Below are 15,990 nucleotides of genomic sequence, written 5' to 3'. Positions count from 1 at the left end.
TTAAGCCACACAGGCTTCTGGAGGGCAATTACAGCTTGAGCCCTTGTGGCCTCACAGCCTTGCAGGCAGGGCCCCCTGACACCCCAAGGTGGGTCTGATGGAGTGGAGCTTCATCTGCCTAACGGCCTGGCAAAGCTCCATGGGCCTGGACGAACACAACAGGCCTCCATCAGGCCAGCTCTCTCTGTCACAGCTTACATGGCCTATTGTACACCAGCACTCATTAACAGCACAAAGTCATGTTGGGGGCTCACTAATGGATGTGTGGAAAGAAAAACAAGATTCACAATCAAGTTCTTCTACAGTACTGCTCGATAACTTTATTCTGTGTTTTGCACATGGAAAATGAAAGCCATATTCTAAAACCTTTAAAAAAAAACTAGAAATTAATGCATAATTATATTAGTGATGGAATAAAAAGTGTTTCTTCTAGTAAAAGTAAATGTTGATTTTTATTTTTTTGGCTTTTTTATCCACTGTAGACAGCAGAGTTTACCACAATGAGCAACAAGACTTATGAATGTGATAGTGGAGGGGCTGCCATTTTGGAGACCATCGTATATAGTGTTTTGTCAGATAAAATCACCATCAGACATTTTACCTTTAGATATGTATTCAGAACATGAACCTAATGACAGTGGTTTTGACAAATAGATGAAACAACAAGTGTGATGCTTTGGAAGCTTCTGGTCACTTGATCCATGACATAAGATGTACTTACAGTCACAGAAAGAAGTATGAAAGAAGAAATATGATTACCTTTGCAAGCCCAGCACCTTTCTGCATTAATTTAATGCACATGCACCAAATGCACACACAGAATAAAACACACACTCCATATCACAACGACCTCATGCCTTTTAGCAGTGTCATATTCTTGTAGACCAGGGGTCGGCAACCCGCGGCTCCGGAGCCGCCCGCGGCTCTCTCAGCCATCTGTTGTGGCTCCCTGTTAGCCTAGCCGCGCTAGACCCATGCTCTGAAGACACAAGGGTCTAGGCACGCTCGACAGGGAGGGAGGCGGGCTAAAAGGTTGTCTATCAAATCACTCTGCAGTCATTGGGTAGGTATACAACCAATCAGCACAACGAATAGGCTCCTAGAGCGCCGAAAATCAGAGGATGCGGTAGTTCGGTGAAGCCTTATTTATACAGTCAATGGGTGAAGCTCAAGTATATTACAGACATGTTAACAGAAAGATTATTCAGAGTCGGTGCTAATGGAGCTCAACGACTGTTGTCGTTTTTGTTGTCGACCCTGGCAGAGAATTAAATTCGTTGCCGTGGGTTATCTAGCGTGGCTAGGCTAGTTGTTTCCGTTTTTTTCTGTCAGAATCGTCGCGCCTCTGTCATCACTTAGTTACGCCCGCCTTCTGACTCTACACTTCATGGTGATTCGTCCGGCCAGTTTTAGGAGCATCCAACCTCGAGCCTTATGGAGGGTAACTAGATCCACCCTGGCAGAGAATTAAATTCGTTGCCGTGGGTTGTCTAGCGCGGCTAGGCTAGCTCCCTGTAACTTTGGAAAATAAATTGTTCTGCCTTTCAGGTGCGTTTCAATGCATTTTAATATAGAGAATTTTATTGTGAAATTACCGCTCTTATTTTGACGTGTCACTCCACAGGATGTGCTGCTGGGATACTATTGCATGAGAGCGCAGAGTTGATGCAGAGGGACAACACGGAGCTTCCGATTCCCACATGTTTCATGCCTTTTTTTTGTTTTACTCCTGGAGAGGCAACGCCTGTAGTTTCACATCGTTTTGTACTCAAGAATGGCAAGGCTGTATATTAAAGCTCCACTCCAAGAAAGACAGGTCTTGTCTTTGAGTCAAAAGTACTCATGATAGGGTAATACATGTTACTCGCAAGAACACGGCTCGATGTCCAGGCAGCAGATCAGAGAGTCAGAGGAGTGTCCTCTTGGAAAATAGGGCAGCGACTTACCGGAAAAAAGTTATTAGCTCAAGATAAATAGATAAATAGATTTTACAAGTTAAATAGACATTCGCAAAATATTGATTTCCAGCTAACGTTATGTAACATATGAGGTCCAGGAGCAAAAATGACATTAATCAAGTAAGACAAATATTAGTGGAAGGACACGATTAAAAAAATGAATCTATCTAATTAGAGGCTTTATAATTAATTAATCACGACTGATTAACAAGGGCATCGAGGTAAAAAAGTGATATATGCAGTGTTGTCTTCATTTTAAATGCCAAAAGGATTTTGCTGCTCCCGGTGTTTTCTTTTCTGTGGGAAACGGGTCGAAATGGCTCTTTGAGTGTTAAAGGTTGCCGACCCCTGTTGTAGACCAACAGTTGCATCAGCAAATGAGAGGCTAGCAGAACCCACTGACTTTCTCACTCTAAATCCACCCAACTGAAGTGAATATTTTGTGAACAATGAAACAAGAAGCATCCTTAACTAATAATGATGAAGATTAAGACAGTGTATGATAAAGAACTAGATTCATATGTAGTACTGTAGCAGTAACTTGGAAATATTAGAAATTTGCAACTTTCAGGGGAGGGGCAAAGTTAATCGGGTCTTGAAAGCGTTTTTCAGGAACATCTGAGGGCATTCTGTCTATGGCTGAGAATCTGGGGTTAATCGCTTTAAAAGCAGTAATTAGGTGTTAAGAGGTATGCTTGTCTGTTTAAATTAGCCTCCAAGTCAGATTATGCTCTGTGACTTCCGATAACATCCCCCATTAGAACTCAATGTTCTTCAAAAGGCCATTTTAATTACTTAAATATAAACTTTCACATTCCCTTTAAACCTACATCAAAGTTAACTTTGAGTTGAAAAGTTGTTTTAAATACCAATTTTTACTCATTTTATAGCAAAAACCAAATAGCTGAAAACATATTTTTAAAAATGCTGGGCAATATTCCACTGCAAACACACAGTAAAATTGAAAAAGACATAACCCAACCAAGCAGACATATGAAAAACCTTCTTGGAAAAACAAAAACATTTATTTGTATACTGACAGTCAATAGAAACTTTGAGGTAGAAATGTACGCAGAATTCTACTTGTAGGGGGGTTGTGATTATTCATTGTGGATTTACTGATGATCAAGTGCCCTGGTAGTTGAGATAATGATGAGTTGTCATTTTGTCATGATTCATTGCACATGGGTTGGTCACTTTGCAAAAGTGAACCAAATACACACCAAGCAATACTCAGTGAGTATCTGCACAATTTGAGAATGGGTTTTGAAGGCCTATGTAAAGGCCCAAAAAAGGCCACCATTGTTAGTCCAGTGAACAGCATCATGCCGCGTCTATCACATGAACGTCGTCTCCGGGCACTGGCTATGGTGGAGGACGGTTTGAGCTACAGTGATGTAACCAGGCGTATGGGCTGTTCCCAACCCACAATCAGAAGCCTGGTCCAAAGCATGCGCCGACAGATTGCTGCCTACATCGAAGCAAATGGAGGCCATACTCGGTATTGACTGTTGTGACTTTGTGTTTGGCAGGTGCAGTTTTCTTTTGTGAAATTCTTTATTTTGAAATCATTCTTGAAACTTTAGATTTTTGTTTCTGTATGCCAATATGCTAAACAAATGATTCATATGAAGAAAATCCAGTTTCGGGCTTCAAAATAAAAATTATGTTGAAAAATATGGTCTCAAAGTTTTTAATGACTGTCAGTGTACTAAAACAGTGGCATTCTAAAGACCTAGACACCAACACCTCAAAGCACTGTACATTGGTCGGTAATCCTCATAAAAATATTATTACTTCAAGGGAACTAGGAATTGTTACATCTGGGCACCTGTAGACAGTCTGTGCCACACAAAAAGGGATCAGAACACAATTCAGTTAAGACAGCAAACTTGTATGAATTTGTTGAAATGTGTTATCAAGTAATACAAAAACACTGCTACTTCTGACAACATGGCTATACGTAGCCTCTCTACGTTGTATTGCAGTTTGTCAGTACTGTCTAAAATTTATCTGAGATATACAAAATTAATGCTGATAACAAAGTGTCTTGTATGAGTGAGTCAGCACTTCTGTTGATCATTCTCCTTAGGGCTACAAAACAGTTTGTTACAAATTAAATGCAGTTTAGAGAGTTCTGAGAGTTACTTATTCATGATAAGATACCTTTCAGACTTCTTTGGTGCCATGCATCCTCTTCATCAGTACATAAATCAAACAGTGTAAAAGCAGTTTGTAAACATTCATAGGAGCATCTCAAAAATCCAATCACATTCACATGTGCTGCCAGGTTTTATCCATTGACTGAATGTGCTCTTTGGCCTTCATCCTGAGTACTGCAATGCTGGAGCTCCTGTCATCCTCCATTGGGTATTTATCATTGAAGCTGGGTGGGCACTGATAGGGAGGTGGACCCATAGGCTGCATACCCTGAACCATGCCAGGTGGGGTGTTGAGGAAACTGTGGCTTGGATAGGCCGGCTGCAGGCCCTGTGGTGAGCCCATGAACCCTGGAATGGTGTGCATGGGTGCGGCACTGGAGATTGGTGAGGTCAGCCAGGGATCAAGTGGCATTGGGTTGGCCACCTGCCCTACACTGGGAGGCATTGGGGGACGGCTGAAGGATAGCATGGGGGAATCTTGGAGCTTCATGGTGCTAGTGTCCATCTTTTCTTGACGTCTCCACTTTGCCCTTCGATTCTGGAACCAAACCTATATAGACAGAAATGGCTTACAATGACATTGTGACATGGAAACACTAAGATACATGTTACCAGAAAAACGTCTCTGAGACTAAAATTACGATATTTTATGGTGAAACCACAATGTAGTGCAACATTGGTTTCATGCTTGCAGTTAAGATATATCTCTATAAAATAGACTGATGTGTTTGCAGCCAGTTGAAAATACAAGGCATTATAAAATGCCTAAATTTGGCATTTGGTCAAGAATATGCAGTCATGTGAAAAAATAATTAAAATTGTTGGCTTTTTAAATATTTGGGCGAGAAAACATTTTATCCTCATTAAAAGAGTATCTATTATTACTATGTATAAGGTGATATTCTCAAACAAGTTATGCATAAAATTGACATATACTGTATAGTCATTCTCATAATTGTTAAAAAAAACAGTTACACCAAAGAAAAGACAAACATTTATGAAATCCAGTCCAAGAACAAACCCTGTATTGCAAAAAGAACCCCACAAATTTCCTCAGAATCGTTGTTTTTCATAGTGCTGCATCCACAATCACAGAGAGATTGTGTAAATTAGTTAAGATTTTAATCCATTTAAAATGTTGGGGGGGGGGGGGGGGGGTTGAAATGAGCAGCACATGCAAGAAAAACCCCAAACATTCTGCAACAAATGGAATTTTGTGCGGAAGAATTGGTCAAACGATTTAGCAAGCTGATGTCAGAGACTAATAGATAATTATGCAAAAGACGTGGAAGAAGTTATGTCTTCTTAAGGGGACAGTTCTAGTTTTTGAAACCACAGAAGAAAGAAAAAGCTTATTTACTTGTGGTTGTGTTTACATGTATCACCCTTAGCTGGGACTAGCATAAAGAGGATCCAATGTTTGCTCTTCCAGATAAATAAGTTACCAATTTTCATGGGATCTACTTACTTTCACACATGACTGTATTTCATAGTGCTTACCTGGACTCGAACCTCAGGCAGATTGACCTTCATTGCCAACTCCTCACGACTGTAGACATCTGGATAATGAGATTTCTCAAAGGCTCGCTCCAGCTCATGGAGTTGATAGGTGGTGAATGTGGTCCTGTTCCTTCTGTGTTTCTTTTTAGTGTGCTCCTCCTCCTTAACTGTCTCTGGAGAGCCCTCATCAACGTCCACGTCTTTCTGCAAGTTGCTCATTTCTCCATCACACTTGTCACCAGAGAACAGGTCTGATTCTAAAATCAAGGATGGGAAATATACAGTGAAAGTCTTTTTTTTTCACTCAGATATCTCTAACAAATTACTAAAACAGGTATCATCAACCATTTGTGTTGTTTCCATGTTGTGGAAACAATAATATTTGATATAGCTGTTTTTCTTGATGTGGATGTTAAAGGAAAACAAAAAGAAAAAGCTGTTATCACCATATGACTGTTATGCCGAGTTAAGGATTACAACAATTTACACTTGCATTCAAATAGTTAATAGGTACAGACAAAGATGTAGAGAGAGAAAGGGTATATTTGGGTGACATAGGGTGACTGAACTGTGTCATTTAACACCTTATCCATGTAAAATTTTGAAACAGTCAAACAGTCACTCCAGTAGGGCATCCTTAGAGAGGGTAAACACCTTGACAAATCTTTTCTGACTGAGCAAAGTCAAGGACATCAGGACAGAGCAAGGAAAATAATGATCAGGATTTTAATTAAACAAAGACATATTTTTTTAGTAAAGGAGTTCATTACTTTAGGGAAATCAGATTTGTATTTTACGCTAGATCCCAGTTAAAAGTCAAGTCAAATTCTGAAATATTCACCAGTTTGTTCAGTTGTATCAGTCAGTCTCTAGAAATTGATCCCTCAGAGTCCTGTTTGGGTTTCCAAGGACAACTTGATTGATATTTATCCATACATTATAACTCAAGCATTTCTCAGAGTAGGGATTTAGAATGTAAAATTGTATTTGTTTTTATGGACAAACTGCCCAAACAGTCACTCCCTACTCTGTCACCCTAATGTAGTGAGAAATGAAAATACCAGTGTTAGCAATGTCGAACATTCAACAACATGCTCCTATTTCACAGTGTGTTAAAAAAATTTTTTGTCTTATTTTATTTGTTCTCTAGAAACTTTGGGGGGAATACTAGTAAAGCTTTCTTTCCTACAATTTGGGACAAAACATGCCACCTGAGAAACACATCTTTATGTATAATTGTTAATTACTTTTTTAAAAAGTAAAACACAGGCTTATCAAAAAGTGAAATCTTTATTCCTCCTCTCATAATGAAACAACTTAGTGACTGGTGAGCCTATCTTTGCCTTTAAGGGTTTGTGAACCCTGGGGGTTTGACAGTTCCAAATGACATCACGTCTTTCACTGAATTCTTCCCTTGCAGTAATCCCTTAGTAACAGATGTTACCAGTTAAACCTGCAAGTCCCTGAGTCTCTTCTTTCTCTAATCTAACAAGGGACTTTAGGTGGTTTTTGCAAAGGCCAGGTAAACAGTTGTAGTCCAGATTGTGTTTTCCAAGTAAAGGATGTAGAGCCAATGAGCCATGTGAGTGATGCACCAAAGCTCATTAGTCATACCAAATAGTTTCAGACAATATGGTGAACAGATCATTGCTTTTTAATAATGATGCCATGCAGCAGAAGTGTGATTGTACTGAGGACAGACCAAGAGGAGGGAATAAGCAGGATGATGCTTTTTGTACTTATGAAGCATGTTTTTCACATCAGCATTCAAGATTATTTAATTATTGACTTTAATAAGGCAAATTTTATATTAAATTTAAAAATCTGGGTATTTTTTTGAGTTGGTCAGAGGCCACTGTTAAGCATAGAACTCACTGCCTACCTTTAGCATATAATTGTTCTTGTAAGTTGTAGGTATGAAAGAGATTTCTGCACTGGACACCGGAGGGGGAACAGAGAGGAGGGCAACTTAAGAACATGTGACAGTGGACTGTGAAAGCAGAGCTGAAGACCTTCATCCACAGCTGGAGTAGCTTTAAGAAAGAGAGAGGTGGAGGATATTTGCCACTGCCCTATATGCTGACCAGCAAGTTGGGAATTTACTACGGAAGTAATGTAAGTATGCAGTGTCCGAAAAAATCAAAAAATAGACCTTTGCTTAAAATCGAAACTGAATTGCAGATCTTGCTGCTACGCTAGATCTTTTAAAAATTATCAAATTTTCCCTCAGGGCTCATACAGTACATGCAGCACTTTACAGTGTTTTTTCAAACAACTAAGCTGTGGCAGTAAACATCAGTGAAGAACAGAAGCTGTGGTCAGCGGGGGTTGTTTGCAGTGGCACCCAATATTGAAAATCTTTCACAGTTATTGGTTAGACCTGCTCTGCTATAGCTCATCCATAGCTTTTTTTATCTACCACTTTTCACATATGCTGCAGCTATGTCAAGCAGCATGTCAGTAGGTTCCTGACATTTAAACCTTTGTGTCTTTCATTATCAAAACTGAACTGAATGCAAACTGGTCAAAAGTGTCAAACAACAGTCTTCTTCACTGATTAATAATATAGGCCAGCAAAACATTAATTTAACTGGATTCTAACCTCTTATTTGCAACCAGTGGATTGATACTTGCACAAGACTGCTATGTGAACAAGAGTTGATTTAATCATCAGGACATTATTTGAAATATGCTCTACATTCTAAAGTTTAAAAAAATGTGAGCCTGAATGAATATATGGCAAAAAGAACACAAGTGTAGAAGATTGCATTAATCTGGGTTCTCTCCGAGTAAGAATGAATGCACAACAGCCAGACTCTGGCACAAAAACACCTGGATAGAACTTTAACCATCATTCAGCATTTATTGGTGGTTACACCTGTGTTTGACAAGTTAGAAGAGAAATAAGGAGGCTTATGACATGGAAGTGTATGTAAGATGATGTACACAACATTTAACATATATCCATTCGAAGTAACAGGCATTGTATACTCAGTGTATGTTTAATATAGATCAAATGAAATTTAGAACAAGACTACAAAGAATCTATGTGACGTATGCTTTCTATCATTTTAAAATAGATTCAAGGGATATTTATTGTGAAATTCCAGAGTTATCGGTTTAGTTTGAACACTCACAAGCAAATGTAACATTATCTTGGGCAGTAAAAGCATGTTGTTAATAATCTTTCCTTTGCTGGATTTTGTGTTTCTGTGGTTGGACTATATATGTGAATCTAGTTGCATGAAGTGTCATATTATCAGACATACCAATAGTCTATTCTCTCAACAGAAAATAAACGCACTTAAATACATGACTGCAGTTTGATGCACCTTTACAGTTGCCACAGCAGCTAAGCTATTCTAATTTGCAAAATAGGAATAACTTACTTCACATCCCAGTCATTTCAGACAACTAAGAAACTAAACATGGGAGCTGCTGCAGATAGACAACATTGAAGACTTTCGTTGAAAGCAGCTGGTTCAAAACTGTGAGGAGTATCATGTTTTATGCTAGAGAGACACTGACAAACTCTGAATACCTTAGTACAGGTTTAATTCCACTTGTTGCTCAATTAAAGACAAAATCCTCTAAACTCATTACAATAAGAGAGAAAATGTATCAAAGGTTTCATCACTGGTAAAAGATTGTTTTCTCAGAAGACTCACCATGGTAGGAGGAGTGCTGGGAGCCGTCACCCAGTTCTGGAAGGTGCCCGTAGTGGTTTGATGAGGCCTGCTTGTCAGAGTCCTGTGGGTTTGCTCCATTGGTTTTCTGGCTGTCATCACCTGCTACCGAATGGAGTAATGGGTCCTGGTCTTTAGTGAATCCCAGTATGACATCAATACTGTGGACTCTACCTCCACTGCTTGACCCAGCTCCTTTTGCCATGTCGTAGTTGTCCAGGCAAGTATCGTCCACTATTCCAAGGGTATCCATTGATAAATGCATCCGAGCCTTTGGACAGACTTTCACTCTTCTTTGCCAGAAATAAAACTAAAAGCCACCAAGTGAAACAAGGTAAAGTAGTTTTTGTACTGAACTGCTGTTTTGCTTCACATTCGATGGAAAAGATTCATGTGAAGTGTCGGGACTTTATCCTTCAAGGTACACTTCAGTGCGGCTGAAGGTATTGTCTCCACAAATGCGGGACAAACTTACATTTTTTTGTCTGCAAATGATAAGGAAAAAAGAACAAGAGACAACGCATTCACTAAACTGCCGCACTTATATTAGACAGTTACTTTAATAATTACTTTGTTATTCTTCATAAACTGTTTTACATTTTACAGAATTGTAGGGGAAAAAAGATGTGCTAAGATATTTATTAATATGCAGGTCTCTTGGTTTAGCTAATCAAGTTAAAATACTGCAAACAATGAGAATTAATATCTCTAATTTAATTTCATTTCATTTGCAATGTCATGTGTGACGTGAGTCACATGTTGTTGACTACATGCAGTCCATTTTCTACAAAAAGAAATTAAAGTAAATATTCATATTAGTCAGTAAAGAATCTTTGCTATAGCATATTTTTTTTATTAGTTAATATGTTTAATCTCATTCTCTCTCAAGACCTCATTTTTAGATGTCTATTTGTTTAAAGTTTTACATAGATATGCAGCTAATTTACTTTAAAATTTGCACCTAATTTGGTTTAAAAAAGATGACACAATTGACAGAATGCACAGTGAGGAAGTACATAAAGTAGTCTTACCTTGGTTCAGGTTCTTGATGCTGGCTATGCAATGCACATGATGTCTCTGTAGTCTGTAAGTAGACAAATGACACCAACGATGTCTACTGTAGGCACTTGTTACTCCGAGTTAAGTCTTTGAAATCCCCTGCAAACAATTGAGCAAAGTACGTACTGGCAGAGTCCTGTGCAACAAGAACATGTAATGTCTTCCTATCTCCTAACAAAATTCTGCTTAACCACACAAGACACCAAAGCTGGTGGGGGAATGGTAGTAAAACCAAAGGCTTTAAGAGGTTTATTAATTGGAATCCTTCCCCTTTAAGAATGACTGACAGTTGTTTTCTGGTCAAGTAATTGCTCCAAATGTGTCCTGCATTCAGACCACAGAGGGAGGCCATTGCTAATGAAGCCTCAACAAAACTTTCTTTCAAAAAATCTATTGTCTAAAAGATAATGGCTTGTACCGAGAGTTTTCACTAATCCCTTCATTATAGACAATGTAAGGGAGAAAAGACACAGAGATGGACTTTTTACTTGAATGACTGCACACTGTATAGACATGTATTCATAAAAGTTTTGTTCAAGTAAGCACTTAATTCTTGCACAGTTGTTTTTTTAATAGCAGACTTTGAAACAAAGTATATTACTTGTGGTTCAAAGCAAATTTGGCTGCCTTTTTTTGGAGGAATTGAATACACATTGTATCCTTAAAATACCCATCATAATAGTTTCATATTTAACAAAAACAATATAATTATAAAATTACTTTAAATAGAACACAAAACTGGGAAGCAGTAATAGTAAGTGTTTAATGTCTGATGCTGCATTTTTCATGTTTATGAATTTAAAACAAACAACAGGGTGAAGAACAAGCCTACTGAATCAAAGTAAGGCACTCATCTATTTAACCTAATTAATTCAAACATATATAATTGGTGAGCAAGACAAGGGTTGAACACAATCTGTATCACTCCTTTACAGTATCTCAGTTTATTCAAGTAAATACGTAATAAATACCGGCAGTTAGATAATTGTGTTGTTCGGCTTCTGATCGTAGAATTGGGTTGGGGGCTTGCTGATTTTCTTATACCCATGATCTAATCATTCCTACAGGGGCCACCGGGGGCATTTTGTTCGGCTTCTGATCGTAGAATTGGGTTGGGGGCATCAAGGGTGTTGCATCTTGCAGCCAGCAAGTTTCTCCTTTGCCAGCTGGCGCAAATAAAGCTGCTACAGCTACAGTAGGTGTTGCAGAGATCAATCCTCTCTCTAATTAGCCTAAAGACTTCAACTAGAGATTTCCTCTGACCTCACTCCTCCTACCTGAAGATATATTAGGAGTTCTTTGCACGTCACACACAAAAACCCCCCTTAAAAAAGGCACAGAAAATCATTTTGACAGTAAATTGTCTGTATTTAATATTTGAAAGCAAATATTTCAAAAATGCAAATTGTTTTGGAAGACAAACTTGATTAATGTCATAAGCTAAGCAACAACAAGGGCATGCAGGAATTTGCATTATTTATTCTAAAAATATGTTGTTGTCCTTTTAACTCTCACACCCTTCAGGGGAAAGCATGCCTGTATTTAAACACGATGTGTGTCTTTGATGGTTTCATTGAGTTCAATTTTATTTTAATTTAGACTTATAGTTTTCAAGTATTTATTATATCATTAGAATCTTTATAAGACGGGCAACCATCTTTTTCATAATTTTTCCTATAGATGCTCGTCTTTGACTTGTACCTGGAGTGCATTTTAACAAGAACCAGTGCAAGATCTGCATAATGTGGATTAAATGTGAAATGAAATGTTTTTGAAATGCTTTCTGACATGCACTAAAGAATGTAGCAAAGGATACACCATTATCAAGGAATCAGTGGGATCTTTAAGCAGCTGAGGAATTGTAAAAGCTAACAGGTTTAAGGCCATCTGGCAACAGTGGACAACACTGGCAATGCTGTCTATCAGCAGAATGACTGCAGGTTAAGTGGCTTTGGCAGACTGCCTTTCTTGGTGGTTGTGGTTGTTTTCCTGGAAAGGATAGATTGAAAAGCCAACTACTTTTGCCTGTGTAATGAAATAAAGAATTCAAAGATGCCCCCTGGCAGGGATTTGCTATGAAGTGGGTAACTACCATATGGTGACTACAAGGAAAGTCAGGCCTATGAGGTGTTGCAGTACCACCTTTCTCTAACTTTCAATATATACTATTTATTGAAGACACAAACAGTTTGTTTTATTAATTAATTATTAACACAGCTAATATGGAGCTTATAAACAACACAAATGGTTAATTCTAGTTCTAATTCTGTTGTTAAATATGTTCAATTTATAGATATTTGTATTCAACATATTTATATTCAATACATTCAGTGTTCAATGCATCAACCCTGGCTGGCAGAGAGTTCCTCTCTGTCCTGTAGCATTTTTTTTTCAGTTCTGTAATTTGAAATTGTACACTTTTTAATACTCTTGCACTCTTTGACACTTTTTGCACTATAAAACACTTAAACATTTGCACATCCTTTACATTTTGCTTTTTATGTTTTTCTTCTTGTTTATTTTTATTTACAGCACATTTTGACTTACATGTCTGTATTTAAGGTGGTGGGAATTGCATTCTTTCTGCTGTAGCAAACAAATTTACTTATAAAATCAAATTAACAAAACATTTCTATTCTATATCACGATGGTAAAGTATTGAATGAATCATTGTTTGTCCTAGTAAGCTAAGGATATGAGAATGTGAATGATAATGATTATTAGTTTCATTAATAAATAATATGCATGTGGATATTAATTGTTGGTAAAATCCTGTTGCATGTATGTTGAAAGTGGATACTGTCACATTCTAAATGCCTTAAAGAACAATAGTCCGCACTGAAGCAGCTTTTGGTTGCATTATATCTTATATGCGGTTGTCTAAAAAAAATGCTCATTTAGTTGATCTATTATTTTCTAATTTTGGTATGTAATATCAGGGAAAGTACAGCTGTTTTAGTAATATTAATAATATTAATGCTGGCTTGATTGTAGTGAGCTAACATGTACAACACATACAGGGGCCTTAAAATGATGCTCACCCTGTGCATGGAATTTAGTTTAATAAGAATTGTTAGAATTTTAAACCTGTTTGCTAATTCAAAATGTTTGCAGTACATCTAGTTGGAAATGCTATTGTCACTGTTGAAAGATAATGTTTAATCCATTCTCAGATCTCATCATTTTATCACATTAATATATTAAAGCTGTCCCTCTTTGCTTGTTTCCCCATTATCCTAATTGAGTACAAATTGGTTAAGAGGGCGCAGCACAGCTATCAAGCGCCTTAGTTTTATCAGATGACAATTTAAGTCCTTGAGATCCTATTAGAAAGAAAGCAGCTAATGTTTAAAGGCGCTGTGTCAGCTTACAAGGGGAAAGGGGGATGGTGAGCAGCAGGGGGATGACAGGGAGATGATGGAAAGGGAGGGTAAAATGCCGAAAAACTGCTCACGTGATCGGCTGGAGCTAAAATGGTAAGAAAAAGCTCACTTGGGGACATCTTGTTCAGCCATGGATGTGCAAGTTCATGGTTCACTTTTGAATGGTTTGAAGGATTTTACCCCAGAATGAAATGTTTTAAAATTAATTTTGCTTTGAGTTTAAAATATGTTAAATTTTATTGGAAGCAAAAAAAAAATGGACAGGGCATTTACTAATTGATTAAAAGAAATCATGTGATGTAACTATAGAGGAACAGAGGGGTCAAGCAGGTAGAAAGGATAAAAAAAATTGATCTCTGGATTGAACTGAACGTCATGGATAGTGCTCAATAGATACAAGCAACTCAGAATTCCTCATGCTACTTCATCAACTGATGCAGCTGAAGTCCAGAAGGAAAAATAAACCTTTGTAGCATTCAAGTACTTTGTCTGTTAATCTTTTTGTTTGTCATAAAGTCATAGAATTTACACAACCTGTGCTCATCCAGATTAAGATGTTTCCATTGTTAAAGCTTTCCTCACTTAAAGTCTAATTTAATGTCTTTAACCTCTTAACAAGCTGAGTGATTGTCACAAAAAGGATTACATGTTGCTGTTTCAGAGACTCTTCTGTCCTAAATAATCTTAAATATGTTAAGCACCCACTGATTTTGCTCCATGCACATCCAACTCACGTTATGCTCCTTGTTAAAGGTGGAGTATGAGATAGATAGATAGATAGATAGATAGATAGATAGATAGATAGATAGATAGATAGATAGATAGATAGATAGATAGATAGATAGATAGATAGATAGATAGATAGTCCTTTGTTGCAAATTACACTTTGTAAATACCACATAGGTCAGTTAGTCTAACTTTGTCTTTCACTGGTCAAAAACTGGACACCTCAAAACTTCCTCCAGCTAGATGAAGAAAAGCTAGAAATAATCTCCAAAATACATATCCACTCTGCAGAGTAGACTTACCTTTCTGTCCACAAATCTCAAACCACTCATGAGAAATCAAAGTATATTTTGGGTAAAGTAGTTGCTAATCACTAGTCTTGTCCATTTATGGTTTCTACAGTTAAGGAGAACTTCAAAGATCAACTACTTCCTCAGCTTCACTGACCTTCCAGAATGTCACACATGTTAAACAAAAAAGAAAAAATATTTCACACTTAGAGTTCATTCAAAATGCAGCTGCCATAATCTTAATTAAAACTGAACATGAGAGCAACAGCAATGCTTTAGCTGTTTTTCACACTTCACTAATTGCCTCTCAGTTTTAGAATTCATATTAAGATTTTCCTGATAACAGTAAAATAGCTATGTTTGCTAAATTGTTGCAGCTCTATGAACAAAACTGCATCTGAAAAGGGCACAGTCAGTGACATCTTTTAAAAATGTATTTTACGAATGTCTTTGTTTTTCTTTGGTCTCCAGTAGGTTTTATTAATTACTGGGAGGTTTAATTTGCTGTGTTCTTTAGAGGCCGGTCTCTGTATTTTACGGGGTTGAACTGTTTTCTCTGAAGTTCCCTGTGTAACACACTTTATAATTCTGTTTTTTTAAAAGTGCTTCATAGCAAAGGTACTATGATTGTTATCATAATTATTAGTGTTTTTAACAGAGGCAACCAAAGTGTCAGTCGAATTAAGCATCATATGAATAAAGTAAATGAATTCTGATAATGGAAGGAACTCAAGAGCTGTGAGATAGAGAAGCTTCCATAGCCAAAGCACTTTATTTCTGGGAAACAGGTAATATGAATCACAATCAGAATCGGTTTTATTGCCAAGTAGGTTTTTACACTTAGGAATTTTCTCTGGTGCTCTTGGTGCAAGTACAGATAAAATAAAATAAAATAGTAAGTAAAGCGATGTAAGAAATATTGATAAAATGGACAAGGTATATACAGTTACTACGCAGTAGTAATTAATATAGTCAACAGAGCTGATTTGCAGTGGCACGGGCAGTGTTTATCAGCGATGCAGCAGAGGGGAAGAAGCTATTCTTGTGGCGAGAGGTTTTAGTCCTGATGGACCGCAGCCTCCTGCCTGAGGGGAGGGGTTCAAAAAGTTTGTGTCCAGGGTGAGAGGGGGTCACCCTTGGACACAAACCAAGGGATCTTGGTTGCACGCCTTAAAAGCCTAGAGATGTACAGATCCTGGAGAGATGGCAGGATACATACGATCACC

At 37.6% G+C, this 15,990-nt stretch overlaps 1 protein-coding gene across 1 annotated transcript; it reads right to left on the bottom strand.

Moving 5' to 3' along the window:
- Positions 1 to 305: 305 nt before the first annotated feature.
- rx2 (retinal homeobox gene 2) lies at positions 306 to 9,597 on the bottom strand. Its single transcript, XM_022221098.2, has 3 exons — positions 9,289 to 9,597; positions 5,621 to 5,877; positions 306 to 4,670 (listed from the first exon to the last, which is right to left on the bottom strand). The coding sequence occupies exons 1-3, from the start codon at positions 9,569 to 9,571 to the stop codon at positions 4,233 to 4,235; spliced, it is 978 nt and encodes a 325-aa protein (XP_022076790.1). The 5' UTR covers positions 9,572 to 9,597; the 3' UTR covers positions 306 to 4,232.
- Positions 9,598 to 15,990: the final 6,393 nt, after the last annotated feature.

This window comes from Acanthochromis polyacanthus, chromosome 9, assembly GCF_021347895.1.
Source record: "Acanthochromis polyacanthus isolate Apoly-LR-REF ecotype Palm Island chromosome 9, KAUST_Apoly_ChrSc, whole genome shotgun sequence".
Classification (NCBI taxonomy): domain Eukaryota; kingdom Metazoa; phylum Chordata; class Actinopteri; family Pomacentridae; genus Acanthochromis; species Acanthochromis polyacanthus.
Note: the sequence above shows the minus strand (reverse complement) of the source record. Positions and strands in the feature narration are given on the sequence as shown.